Here is a 14,946-nt window from a genome sequence, read left to right on the forward strand (position 1 = left end):
GTGAGTCGAGGTATCAGGAGGTGGCAAAACAACAGACGGAAATGGAGAAGAAAGCAGTTGCGGGCAGGCAACTTTGCGCAGTGCCCGTCTGTTTAATCTCACAACAGAACCATCAGCCATACGTACAACATACAAGCGGAGCGCAGCCTGTCGAACAACGACAGCTGCAGCAGACCAGCTACCATCCGGTGTCTTGATCATCCGCAGGTCCTTGTTCATCAGGAGTTGAGCCGGCGACATGCCAGTGGACAGTGGGGTCACCCTGTACGCAAGCAGCGCAAGGTAGATGTCAGAAGCAGAATCCGCGGCCTTGCAGATGAGCTGTTTCACAATGTGCGCCCCTTTTTCAACCTTCCCATTGGACTGCGGATAGTGTGGGCTGGAAGTGACATGTTTGAAATGGTACGACTGGGCAAACACGGGCCATGTTACTCATGACAGTGAGTGGGACACCATGCCTGGAGAATATCTCCTGACAGACCTTGATGATGGTCCGAGATGTGAGGTCTGAAAGCTTCACGACTTGAGGGTAATTGGAGAAATAGTCAATAATCAACACGGAGTCACGACCATTCGCACGAAAGAGGTCGATGCCAACCTTGGACCACGGGGAGGTCTCGATCTCGTGCTGCTGGAGAGTTTCCTTGCTCTGCACTGGCTGGAAGCGTTGACAGGTCATACAGTTGAGGACCATGTTCGAGATGTCCTGGCTGATCACCGGGCCAGTAGACAGCCTGCCGGGCTCTGCGTCTGCACTTCTCGACACCCAGGTGTCCCTCATGGATTTGGCAGAGCACCAAGCTCTGGAGACTGAGCAGAATGACAATTCGGTCCAGCTTGAGGAGGATACCATCAATCACCGTCAGGTCGTCCTTTACATTGTAAAATTGAGGGCACTGCCCTTTCTGCCAGCCATTGGCGAGGTGGTGCATGACACGCTGCACAAGGGGGTCTTTGGCTGTCTCCTCGCGGATACGAACCACCGTCTCATCAGACGCCGGGAGGGTGCTGGCACACAGCTGCACCTGTGATTCAATCTGCCGGATGATTTCCAGCGGTTCACTAGGCAATGTGATGGAACGGGACAATGCATCAGCGATGATGGAGCGGGACAATGCCTCAGCGATGATGGAGTGGGACAATGTATCAGCGATGATGGAGCGGGACAATGTATCAGCGATGATGGAGCGGGACAATGTATCAGCGATGATGGAGCGGGACAATGGATCAGCGATGATGGAGTGGGACAATGTATCAGCGATGATGGAGTGGGACAATGTATCAGCAATGATGGAGCGGGACAATGCCTCAGCGATGATGGAGCGGGACAATGCATCAGCGATGATGGAGCGGGACAATGTATCAGCGATGATGGAGCGGGACAATGTATCAGCGATGATGGAGCGGGACAATGTATCAGCGATGATGGAGCGGGACAACGTATCAGCGATGATGGAGCGGGACAACGTATCAGCGATGATGGAGCGGGACAACGTATCAGCGATGATGGAGCGGGACAATGTATCAGCGATGATGGAGTGGGACAATGCATCAGCGATGATGGAGCGGGACAACGTATCAGCGATGATGGAGCGGGACAATGCATCAGCGATGATGAGCTCCTTGCCAGGCACACAAAGTCGAAGTCGTACCTTCGGAGTTTGAGGAGGATGCACTGCAACCGAGGCGTCATGTCGTTCAGGTCCTTGCGGACCAGAGGCCTGTGATCTGTTTTGACAGTGAATGTCGGCAGGCCGTAGACATAGTCGTGAAACTTGAGAATGCCAGTGAGAAGACCCAGGCTTTCCTTCTCTATTGGCGCATACCTCGTTTCGATGGACGTCATGGCCCTCGATGCGTAGGCGACCGATGCCCACGATGAAGTGTCATCGGGTTGAAGCAGCACCGCACCGATGCCATCCTGGCTCTCATCTGGCGAGATCTTCGTCTCCCTGTCTGGGTCGGAAAATGCCAAGATGGGTGCAGTGGTGAGCTTGGCTTTCAGCTCCAACCACTCTGTCTGACGTGCTGCCTTCCATTCAAAGGCAGTGGACTTTTTCACCAGGTTTCACAGGGCCGTGGTGTGTGAGGCCAGGTTTGGGATGAACTTGCCCAGAAATTGACCATGCCCAGGAAGCACAACACCGCCTTCTTTCCTTCAGGGACCTTCATGCCTACGATGGCCTTGACCTTATCCGTGTCTGGGTGAACGCCCTGCTGAGAGATCTGGTCACCTAGGAACTTTTTAAAAAATTTTGTTTTTATAAATTTAGAGTAGCCAATTCATTTTTTTCCAATGAAGGGGTAATTTAGCGTGGCCAATCCACCTACTCTGCACATCTTTGGGTTGTGGGGACGAAACCCACACAAACACGGGGAGAATGTGCAAACTCCACACGGACAGTGACCCAGAGACGGGATCGAACCTGGGACCTCGGCGCCGTGAGGCTGCAGGGCTAACCCACTGCGCCACCGTGCTGCCCTGTCACCTAGGAACTTGAGTGTCGACATGCCAAAGCAACATTTGACCCTGTTCAGCTTCAGGCCATTGGCATGGACACGGCAGAATACCTGCTGGAGACGGGAAACATGCTCCTCAGGGGTCGTGGACCATATGATGATGTCATCCACGTACACACAAACCCCTTCAATGCCCTCCATCATCTGCTCCAATGGAATATCTCCGAAGCCAACACAATGCCAAACGGCTGCCATGATAGCAGTATCTGCCAAACGGTGTGTTGAAGGTGCAGAGCCGTCTGCTGGACTCTTCCAGCTGGATTTGCCAAAATCCCTGTGATGCATCCAATTTGGTGAAAAAACGTGCATGTGCCATCTGACTGGTGAGTTCTTCCCGCTTCGGGATGGGGTAGTGTTCACGCGTTATATTGTTATTGGGATCCTTGGGATCAATGTAGATGCGCAGGTCTCCCGAAGGCTTTCTCACACATACCATCGAGCTGACCCAGTCAGTCGGCTCGGTTACCCTGGAAATGATGCCCTGTTGCTGAAGATCCTTGAGCTGTGCCATCAGGCGCTCCCTCAGCGGAGAAGGGACCTGGCGTGGGGCATGGACCACTGGCTTGGCATCAGGTCGCAGCAGAATCTTGTATCGATATGGCAGCGTGCCCATCCCGTCAAAAACATCCGGATACTGAGTGAGGATGTCGTCAATACCGGCATTGGGTCAACTTTTTCAACTTCGACATGTGTGTTATGTATGCTGGTTTTCTGTTTGCTCTGGTTACGGGTGGGTTTGTTTGTTGGGCATGGTTGTGGGGTAGGTGGGGAGTGTTGGGGGTTTGTGTTCTATATGTTCTCTTCTGTACGGGGCTGGGGATTGAGGGGAAACTGGATTTTGGGGAACTGCGTCAGAAGGGTGGGGTGTGGCAGTGTGAAGGCGCGGGCTTTCCTCTGGTTTCCCGTGCTGCGGGGCGGGTCAGGGGGGATGGAGCTTGCGGTGGGGGCGGGGCCTCTACGGGTCTTCTTTCCCGCGCTGCAGCAATGCCAAGGAGGTGTGGCAAGAGGGGGATGACCCCATGCCGGGAGGGGATAGGTTTTGGCGGGAGCTGCCGGGGTCAGCAGAAGTCAGCTGACTCTCAGAAGTACCATGGAGGGTGCGTCGCGGCTAGGAGGGGTCCTAGCCTGGGGAGGGGGGGTGGGGGTGAGGAGAGGCGCTATAGCTATGGGGAACGGGTCGAGCGGGGTGTGCTGGCCTGGGGCGAACATCTGAAGGTCAAATTCGCCCTGAGAGGATCGGTGCAAGAGTTCTTTAAACGGTGGCAACCTTTCCTCGACTTTCTGGCTCAACGATAGGGTACTGGGACAGTAGCAGCAGCAACCCGGGAGGGGGGGGGGTGGGGGGGGAACGTTGATTATGTTTGCTTATTTTATTTAAATTTGATTTATTTAATTTTAATTTATGGTTAAGTTCTCTTGTTGGGGGGGGGGGGGTGGGGGGAGTGTGATACATGTGATGTTACGGTTTGGGGGGAATTGTGGGTGTTATGGGGTTGTTAGTTGCATATTACTGCTTGTTGCTATACTTGTTGTTATATTTTTATATTTTCTGTAAAAAATTCCAATAAAAATTATTTTTTTTTAAAAATACCGGCATTGGAGGATGTCATTGTGTAAACCCGCTGCCCGAGGTTCAGCTGCTTGCAGGCATGCCCGCCAAGTAGGGATGCCCTGTCTGGCTTGACAATTTCAAAACGTAACCGTGCATGGTGCTCGGGTTGGAGACGAGTAGGTGGCAGGATCCCAGTGCCGTGATGGCATTTCCATTGTAGTCCAGGAGCCTGCAGGCTGCTGGAAGGACCTTGGGGGGCTTCTTGATGCGTTTGAAATCTGCCTGTGAGAGGAGGTTGGCAGAAACACCTGCGTCCAGCTTGAACTGAATGGAGCAGTGATTGACCTGCATCACCGCCGCCATTCGTCCGCAGAATCCACAGCGAGGATGGATTGAAGTTGTGATGAGTTGGATGTGACATATTCACATTTGGTAATTTTTTTTTATTTTTTTTTAAATTTAGATTATCCAATTATTTTTTCTATTAAGGGGCAATTTAGCGTGGCCAATCCACCTACTCTGCACATTTTTGGGTTGTGGGGGCGAAACCCACGCAGACACGGGGAGAATGTGCAAACTCCACACGGACAGTGACCCAGAGCCGGGATCGAACCTGGGACCTCAGCGCCGTGAGGCGGTTGTGCTACCACTAGGCCACCGTGCTGCCCGTCACATTTGGTAATGATGCCCACACAGTAGGCGGAGCCCAGGCAGTCTGCCTCTGGATCCATTGTGCTGCCAGGATCAGAATCCTGTCATCGTTGTTGCAGACTCTGAACGCGCCGACATTGGAATTGGGAGCGCTGCACCCTGACTGGTGCAGACCTGCACAAGGCTGCATATTGTCCAGGCTTCCCGCAGTTTAAACATCGCCTGCCTCTTGCAGGGCAGTGTTTATTTAACTGGGCGTTGCCACAGTTCGAGCACGTCATGGCGTTGGCGGCCTGACGCTCCGCGCGTCGCCGCACATGCGCAGTGCGGGTGTCGGCCGCTTCGTTATCCCGTTCGCATCGCGCATGCGCAGTGCGGGTGTCGGCCGCTTCGTTATCCCGTTCTCATCGCGCATGCATGGGACCCCGGGAAAAGTGCGCGAAATGGCCATTTTCACCAATGCTGAGGTGCTGCATCTGGGAGATGACCTGCACACTCCCTGCCTCGTGTGAGGCAAGTTTCTCATTTTCAGCCAATTTGTACTGGGCATAGCGATTTTTGGCGTGCTCATGCACTGTGCATGTTTGAATTGCGACTGGCAGGGCCATATGCTGCAGGAGCTGCTCTCTCAGAGGATCAGAGTAAACTCCAAAAACAATTTGGTCTCTGATCATGGAGTCAGCAATATCGCCAAAGTTACAGGACAGCGTGAGCAGGCGGAAGTTAGTTACGAACGAGTTGAAAGATTTATCTTTATCTTGCAGGCGCTGTTTGAATATGTAGCGATCGAAGATTTCATTGGTGTCCACTTCACAGAGACTGTCCAGGGTGGTCTGAAACTTTGTCTCATCCTGGCTTTCGGTGAAGTGAAAAGAGAGTTTGATGTTTTGATTACTCGCTGTGAGAGGAGAAGCGCGATCTTCCTTGGATCAGATACACCCACGGGGTCTGAAGCTTCGACGTACAGCAAACCTTTGCTTGAATGTCCGCCAGTTGGCACTGAGATTGCCGGAGGTCCTGAGCTGGTGAGGAGCCTGAATCTTCTCCATGGTGCCGGGATACATTCGCTGGTCTTCACGGAACGGACAGAGGTAAACCACCTAGATTAAGCAGTCTCCTGGTAGCATGTTGTGTAATGTACTCTGGGATAACACAGGCTGCAACTGGATGCAGCTTTAACCAAAAGATACTCCAGACCTTGAAGTTAGTTCAATCTGATTTATTGAACCAGTAGCACAGTTAGCACAGTTCTCTAGGAGTTCGACTCTCTGCTAACCTAAGTGTGGTTACTCTGTCTGACTGAACCAGACTAGCTCTTAGCCACGTGCTGGAGGTGTGATACTGTACATACACCCTGACTCACTCTGTAGATGCTGATCAGTGGAAAGAGGCGGAGTGTAAGTGCCTCGTGCCTTTTATAGTGAGATACCACCCGAGTGTCCTGCCTGCTCATTGGTCATGTCCTGTTATCTGTGTTCATTATCTGCATGTCTGCACATCACCATTCTGTCTGCATATCATGACACACCATTCAAACAGGAGTGGGGGTTAACCCATGCAGACTGGCAGGGGGAGCAAATCCCACTGTCAAATGTTGCATTGTTGTATCTGCAGGAATTAATGCAGTCACTGACACAAACAGGAAAATAGAAACCATCTCTTCTTTAAGATGGAGGCGTTGCGTCGATTAAAGTGAGCAAAACAAAATGGCTGGGTGAGATTTCCAGCCAAGTTTGTGATCCGGTGTAACTGACATTCAACAAGCAAAAGTAAAGTGACAACCGGTATGAATGGGATAAAGTCCCTTTAGTTCAAGGTAAATCCATAAGGAACAAGAAAACACCCACATTGCAAAACAACAATCATCATCCACCAATCCCTAATTATAAACTGCTCTGTCTCTCAGCTAGTTGTGGTCAATATTCCACTCAACTTTGTCTTCAATCTTCATCTCCACATGAACCACCCCAGACTCCTCACCATGTACAAGTAGATTCAATCTGCAAACGACGTACAACTGGCAAGCTCTTGGCCACTTCAAATCTCAGCTCATGCCTCTCACTGTTAAATCCTCCTTATCGTATTTTACTAAAATATCTTCTCATCCCCAAGATTTGCTGTGATGCTAGGATAGGCCTTTTCCATTTAAAGAGACCAAATTCTGAACTATAAGCCTCTTCACTCAGACAGCAGTCTAACTCCTGTGCCAGTCATAGGCCAGACATCAAAGGTTACCCAGCTCACATCAATTCATAGAACATAGAAAATACAGCACAGAACAGGCCTTTCGGCCCACGATGTTGTGTCGAACTTTTGTCCTTCCTAAAATGAAGCGATCAGAACTGCACACAGTACTCCAAATGTGGCCTGACCAAGGTTTTGTACAGCTGCATCATCACCTCACGACTCTTAAATTCAATCCCTCTGCTAATGAACGCTCACACACCATAGGCCTTCTTCACAGCTCTATCCACTTGAGTGGCAACTTTCAAAGATCTATGAACGTAGACCCCAACATCTCTCTGCTTCTCCACATTGCCAAGAACCCTACCATTAACCCTGTATTCCGCATTCATATTTGTCCTTCCAAAATGGACAACCTCACACGTTTCAGGGTTAAACTCCATCTGCCACTTTTCAGCTCAGCTCTGCATCCTATCTATGTCTCTTTGCAGCCGACAACAGCCCTCCTCACTATCCACAACTCCACCAATCTTCGTATCATCTGCAAATTTACTGACCCACCCTTCAACTCCCTCATCCAAGTCATTAATGAAAGTCACAAACAGCAGAGGATCTAGAACTGATCCCTGCGATACGCCACTGATAACTGGGCTCCAGGCTGAATATTTGCCATCCACCACACTCTCTAGAACATAGAACATAACAGCGCAGTATAGGCCCTTCGGCCCTCGAAGTTGTGCCGACCTGTGAAACCACTCTAAAGCCCATCTACACTATTTCCTTATCATCCATATGTCTATCCAATGACCATTTGAATTCCCTTAGTGTTGGCGAGTCCACTACTGTTGCAGGCAGGGCATTCCACACCCTTACTACTCTCTGAGTAAAGAACCTACCTCTGACATCTGTCCTATATCTACCTCCCCTCAATTTAAAGCTATGTCCCCTCATGCTGGACATCACCATCCGAGGAAAAAGGCTCTCATTGTCCACCCTATCTAATCCTCTGATCATCTTGTATGCCTCAATTAAGTCACCTCTTAACCTTCTTCTCTCTAACGAAAACAGCCTCAAGTCCCTCAGTCTTCCCTCATAAGATCTTCCCTCCATACCAGGCAACATGCTGGTAAATCTCCTCTGCACCCTTTCCAATGCTTCCACATCCTTCCTATAATGCGGCAACCAGAATTGCACGCAATACTCCAAATGCGGCCTCACCAGAGTTTTGTACAACTGCAACATCATGGCTGCGAAACTCAATCCCTCTACCAATAAAAGCTAACACATCGTACACCTTCTAACAACCCTCTCAACCTGGCTGGCAACTTTCAGGGATCTATGTACATGGACACCGAGATCTCTCTGCTCATCCACACTACCAAGGTTCTTACCATTAGCCCAGTACTCTGTCTTCCTGTTATTCCTTCCAAAATGAATTACCTCACACTTTTCTGCATTAAACTCCATTTGCCATCTCTCATCCCAGCTCTGCAGCTTATCTATGTCCCTCTGTAACTTGTAACATCCTTCTGCACTGTCCACAACTCCACGGACTTTACTGTCATCTGCAAATTTACTCAACTATCCTTCTACACCCTCCTCCAGGTCATTTATAAAAATGACAAACAGCAGTGGCCCCAAAACAGATCCTTGTGGTACACCATTAGTAACTGGACTCCAGGCTGAACATTTCCCATCAACGACCACCCTCCGTCTTCTTCCAGCTAGCCAATTTCTGATCCAAACTGCTAAATCGCCCTGAATCCCATGCCTCTGTATTTTCTGCAATAGCCTACCGTGGGGAACCTTATCAAACGCTTTACTGAAAACACCACATCAACTGCTTTACCCTCCTCCACCTGTTTGGTCACCTTTTCAAAGAACTCAATGAGGTTTGTGAGGCACGACATACCCTTCACAAAACCGTGTTGACTATCTCTAATCAAATTATTCCTTTCCAGATGAATATACATTCTATCTCATATAAACCTTTCCAAGACTTTTCCCACAACAGAAGTAAGGCTCACTGGTCTATAGTTACCGGGGTTGTCTCTACTCCCCTTGTTGAACAATCCTCCAGTCTTCTGGCACTATTCCTGTAGACAAAGATGACTTAAAGATCAAAGCCAAAGGCTCAGCAAACTCCTCTCTAGCTTCCCAGAGAATCCTAGGATAAATCCCATCCGGCCCAGGGGACTTATCTATTTTCACACTTTCCAGAATCGCTAACACCTCCTCCTTATGAACCTCAAGCCCTTCTAATCTGATAGCCTGTATCTCAGTATTCTCCGCGACAACATTGTCTTTTTCCTGTGTGAATACTGACGAAAAATATTCATTTAGCACCTCTCCTATCTCCTCGGACTCCACGCACAACTTCCCACTACTGTCCTTGACTGGCCCTACTCTTACCCTCGTCATTCTTTTATTCCTGACATATCTATAGAAAGCTTTAGGGTTATTCTTGATCCTACCTACCAAAGACTTCGCATGTCCCCTCCTGGCTCTCTCTTTAGGTCCTTCCTAGCTAACTTGTAACTTTCAAGCACCCTAACTGAACCTTCACGTCTCATCTTTACATAAGCTTCCTTCTTCCTCTTGACAAGTGTTTCAACTACTTTAGTAAACCACGGTTCCCTCGCTCAACCACTTCCTCCCTGCCTGACAGGTACATATTTATCAAGGACACGCAGTAGCTGTTCATTGAACGAGCTCCACATTTCCATTGTGCCCATCCCCTGCAGTTTCCCTCCTCATCCGATTCATTCTAAGTCTTGCCTCATCGCATCATAATTGCCTTTCCTCCAGATATAAATTTTGCCCTGCGGTTTATACCTATCCCTTTCCATCACTAAAGTAAACGTTATCGAATTGTGGTTACTATCACCAAAGTGCTCACCTACCTCCAAATCTAACACCTGTCCTGGTTCATTACCCAGTACCACATCCAATACGGCCTCGCCTCTCGTTGGCCTATCTGCATACTGCGTCAGGAAACACTCCTGCACACATTGGACAAAAACGGATCCATCTAAAGTACTCGAACTATAGCGTTTCCAGTCAATATTTGGAAAGTTAAAGTCCCCCATAACAACTACCCTGTTACTTTCGCTCCTATCCAGAATCATCTTTGCAATCCTTTCCTCTACATCTCTGGAACTTTTCGGAGGCCTATAGAAAACGCCTAACAGGGTGACCTCTCCTTTCCTGTTTCTAACCTCAGCCCATACTACCTCAGTAGACAAGTCCTCATCAAATGTCCTCTCAGCCACCGTAATACTGTCCTTGACTAACAAAAGAGTAACTCTTTTACCACCCCTGAGCTTACTGAAATATCTAAACCCCGGCACCTGAAAAAACCATTCCTGTCCCTGCTCTGTCCATGTCTCCGAAATGGCCACAAACATCGAAGTCCCAGGTACCAACCCATGCTGCAAGTTCACCCACCTTATTCCGGATGCTCATGGCATTGAAGTAGATACACTTTAAACCACCTTCCTGCCTGCCGGTACACTCCTGCAACTTTGAAACCTTACTCATGACCTCACTACTCTCAACCTCCTGTATACTGGAGCTACAATTCAGGTTCCCAATCCCCTGCTGAACTAGTTTAAACCCTCCCGAAGAGCATTAGCAAATTTCCCCCCCCAGGATATTGGTACCCCTCTGATCCAGGTGTAGACCATCCCGTTTGTAGAGGTCCCACCTACCCCAGAATGAGCCCCAATTATCCAGGAATCTGAAACCCCCCACCCCCCCCCCCCCCCACCTCCTGCACCATCTCTGTAGGCACTTCCATTGGTTAGCCAGTTCGTTATCCAAAAGGCCAAATTTCCCACTATCCCATGCCTCCTTACTTTCTGCATAAGCCTACAATGGGGAACCTTATCAAATGCCTTACTAAAATCCATGTACACTACATCCACTGCTTTACCTTCATCCACATGCTTGCTCACCTTCTCAAAGAATTCAATAAGACTTGTAAGGCAAGACCTACCCCTCACAAATCCGTGCTGACTATCCCTAATCAAGCAGTGCCTTTCCAGATGCTCAGAAATCCTGTCCCTCAGTACCCTTTCCATTACTTTGCCTACCACCAAAGTAAGACTAACTGGCCTGTAATTCCCAGGGTTATCCCTATTCCCTTTTTTGAACAGGGCCACGACATTCACCGCTCTCCAATCCCCTGGTACCACCCCTGTTGACAGTGAGGACGAAATTCCATTCTACACTGGCTGCCACTCGGATTTTTAATTGAAGTTTAAAACTACAGTATCAGCACAATTTTGATTAAAAATTCCTCCGACCTATTTGTACAGGAGGCTGCCTATTTTATTTCAACTTTCAAAGTTGGAAAGACACCTGCAGTGCAGACTGCAGCCCCACCACTGGCAAGAGGATGTAATTACACCGTGACACGTTTACATGGCCAGATTCACTACAATGTTGTCAAAGCCATTTTACAATGGAAATACAAAAATAAGGAAAACTATCTGATGTTAACGGGAACTTCATTGCATCTATATGCCCTGACATCAAGTGGTATAAATAATAAATATTTGGTCTGAGAGCAGAGAATTCCTACAGTGCAGAAGGAGGCCATTCGGCCCATTGGGTCTGCACTGGCCCCTGCTCCAATAGACCACTCTACCTAGGACCAATCCCCCGCTCCTACCCCTGTAACCCCATCTAACTTTTTGGGCAATATTAGCATGTGCAATCCACCCAACCTGCACATCTTTGGACTGGGGGAGGAAACCGGAGCACCCGGAGGAAACCCACACAGACACGGGGAGAAAGTGCAAACTCCACACAGACAGTTACTCGAGGTCGGAATTAAACCTGGGTCCTTGAAGCTGTGAGGCAGCAGTGCTAACCACTGTGCCACCATGGCACCTGAATTTGGGATCCTGATTTGTCAAGGAAAGGAAATAAGGATTAAATAATTTCCAATATTTGCAAAAGAGAAAGGGAGAAGGTCGAGAGAATTGAGCACGAGGACAATATCTCTGTTCTCCTGTCGGTGTTTCGTGAGCAAGTGTGGTCTGAAGCAGGAAACTGGGCTGATTTCCCCGAACACAAAGGGCTGAAACTTATAAAACATCACAGACTGTGGAAACTGTTAGTCGGTGAGGAAAATATTTCAAACCTCTTGATGAAGCAGGGCAGTGGGAGAGGGGAAACATTTTCCAGAATTCTTCAGTAAAGAAAAGTTTGAATGTTGAAACAATTTGAAACTCTGAGCACAGCAGTTTTTCTATAATGAGGCCCAGTTTGTGCAATTCTGGCACCAAGAAAATCCCAATAATTCACCGTCAGTGACTCACATTCACACAGCACAGAAAGAGGCAATTTGGCTCATCGGATCTGTGTCGGCCATCAAGCATTTACCTATTCTCATCCCATTTCCCACCACTTGGTCAATAGCCGTGTAAGCTGCAGCCTTTGAAGTGCAGCACTCCCTCAGTACTGACCCTCCCTCAGTACTGACCCTCTGACAGTGCAGCACTCCCTCAGTACTGACCCTCTGACAGTGCAGCACTCCCTCAGTACTGACCCTCCAACAGTGCGGCACTCCCTCAGTACTGACCCTCTGACAGTGCAGCACTCTCTCAGTACTGACCCCCTGACAGTGCGGCGCTCCCTCAGTACTGACCCTCTGACAGTGCGGCACTCCCTCAGTACTGACCCTCTGACAGTGCGGCACTCTCTCAGTACTGACCCTCTGACAGTGCGGCACTCCCTCAGTACTGACCCTCTGACAGTGCAGCACTCCCTCAGTACTGACCCTCTGACAGTGCAGCACTCCCTCAGTACTGACCCTCTAACAGTGCGGCACTCCCTCAGTACTGACCCTCTGACAGTGCAGCACTCTCTCAGTACTGACCCGCTGACAGTGCGGCGCTCCCTCAGTACTGATCCTCTGACAGTGCGGCACTCCCTCAGTACTGACCCTCTGACACTGCAGGCATTCCCTCAGTACTGACCCTCTGACAGTGCGGCGCTCCCTCAGTACTGACCCTCTGACAGTGCGGCACTCTCTCAGTACTGACCCTCTGACAGTGCGGCGCTCCCTCAGTACTGACCCTCTGACAGTGCGGCACTCCCTCAGTACTGACCCTCTGACAGTGCGGCACTCCCTCAGTACTGACCCTACCTCAGTACAGACCCTCTGACAGTGCAGCACTCCCTCAGAACTGACCCTCTGACAGTGCTGCACTCCCTCAGTACTGACCCTCTGACAATGCGGCACTCCCTCAGTACTGACCCACTGACAGTGCGGCACTCCCTCAGTACTGACCCTCTGACAGTGCAGCACTCCCTCAGTACTGATCCTCTGACAATGCGGCACTCCCTCAGTACTGACCCTCTGACAATGCGGCACTCCCTCAGTACTGACCCTCTGACAGTGCAGCACTCCCTCAGTACTGACCCTCTGACAGTGCGGCACTCCCTCAGTACTGACCCTCTGACAGTGCAGCACTCCCTCAGTACTGACCCTCTGACAGTGCAGCACTCCCTCAGTACTGACCCTCTGACAGTGCAGCACCCCCTCAGTCCTGACCCTCCCACATTGCGGCTCTCCCTCAGTACTGACCCTCTGACAGTGCAGCACTCCCTCAGTCAGTGCGGCACTCCCTCAGTACTGACCCACTGACAGTGCGGCACTCCCTCAGTACTGACCCTCTGACAGTGCGGCACTCCCTCAGTACTAACCCTCTGACAGTGCGGCACTCCCTCAGTACTGACCATCTGACAGTGCGGCACTCCCTCAGTACTGACCCTCTGACAGTGCGGCACTCCCTCAGTACTGACCCTCTGACAGTGCAGCACTCCCTCAGCACTGACCCTCTGACAGTGCGGCATTCCCTCAGTACTGACCCTCTGACAGTGCGGCACTCCCTCAGTACTGACCCTCTGACAGTGCGGCACTCCCTCGGTACTGACCATCTGACAGTGCGGCACTCCCTCAGTACTGACCCTCTGACAGTGCAGCACTTCCTCAGTACTGACCCTCTGACAGTGCGGCACTCCCTCAGTACTGACCCTCTGACAGTGCGGCACTCCCTCAGTACTGACCCTCTGACAGTGCGGCACTCCCTCAGTACTGACCCTCTGACAGTGCGGCACTCCCTCAGTACTGACCCTCTGACAGTGCGGCACTCCCTCAGTACTGACCCTCTGACAGTGCGGCACTCCCTCAGTACTGACCCTCCCTCAGTACAGACCCTCTGACAGTGCAGCACTCCCTCAGTACTGACCCTCTGACAGTGCTGCACTCCCTCAGTACTGACCCTCTGACAAGTGCGGCACTCCCTCAGTACTGACCCACTGACAGTGCGGCACTCCCTCAGTACTGACCCTCTGACAGTGCAGCACTCCCTCAGTACTGATCCTCTGACAAGTGCGGCACTCCCTCAGTACTGACCCTCTGACAATGCGGCACTCCCTCAGTACTGACCCTCTGACAGTGCAGCACTCCCTCAGTACTGACCCTCTGACAGTGCAGCACTCCCTCAGTACTGACCCTCTGACAGTGCGGCACTCCCTCAGTACTGACCCTCTGACAGTGCGGCGCTCCCTCAGTACTGACCCTCTGACAGTGCGGCGCTCCCTCTGACAGTGCGGCGCTCCCTCAGTACTGACCCTCTGACAGTGCGGCGCTCCCTCAGTACTGACCCTCTGACAGTGCGGCTCTCCCTCAGTACTGAGCCTCTGACAGTGCGGCACTCCCTCAGTACTGACCCTCTGACAGTGCGGCTCTCCCTCAGTACTGAGCCTCTGACAGTGCGGCACTCCCTCCGTACTGACCCTCTGACAGTGCGGCACTCCCTCAGTACTGACCCTCTGACAGTGCGGTGCTCCCCCACTCTCTCCCTCCCCCCCTCCCCCCTCCCTCCCCCTCTCCCCCTCCTCACTCTCCCCCTCCTCACTCTATCTCCCCCTCTCTCTCTCCCTCTCTCTTCCCCCTCCCCCCTATCTCTCTCTCTCTCCCCCCACCTCTCTCTCTCCCCTCCACTCTTTCTCTCTCCCTCTCC

General features: G+C 50.8%; 1 protein-coding gene across 1 annotated transcript in view; it reads right to left on the reverse strand.

The window, feature by feature from the left end:
- Positions 1 to 12,331, reverse strand: part of LOC119956610 (leukocyte antigen CD37-like) — a 55,216-nt gene extending 42,885 nt beyond the window's left edge. The window contains exon 1 of the mRNA XM_038783948.1: positions 12,235 to 12,331. Within this exon, the coding sequence (XP_038639876.1) occupies positions 12,235 to 12,294 (60 nt within the window). The 5' untranslated portion in view covers positions 12,295 to 12,331. The remainder of the gene's footprint in view (positions 1 to 12,234) is intronic.
- Positions 12,332 to 14,946: the final 2,615 nt, after the last annotated feature.

This window comes from Scyliorhinus canicula, chromosome 23, assembly GCF_902713615.1.
Source record: "Scyliorhinus canicula chromosome 23, sScyCan1.1, whole genome shotgun sequence".
In the NCBI taxonomy this organism is placed as follows: domain Eukaryota; kingdom Metazoa; phylum Chordata; class Chondrichthyes; order Carcharhiniformes; family Scyliorhinidae; genus Scyliorhinus; species Scyliorhinus canicula.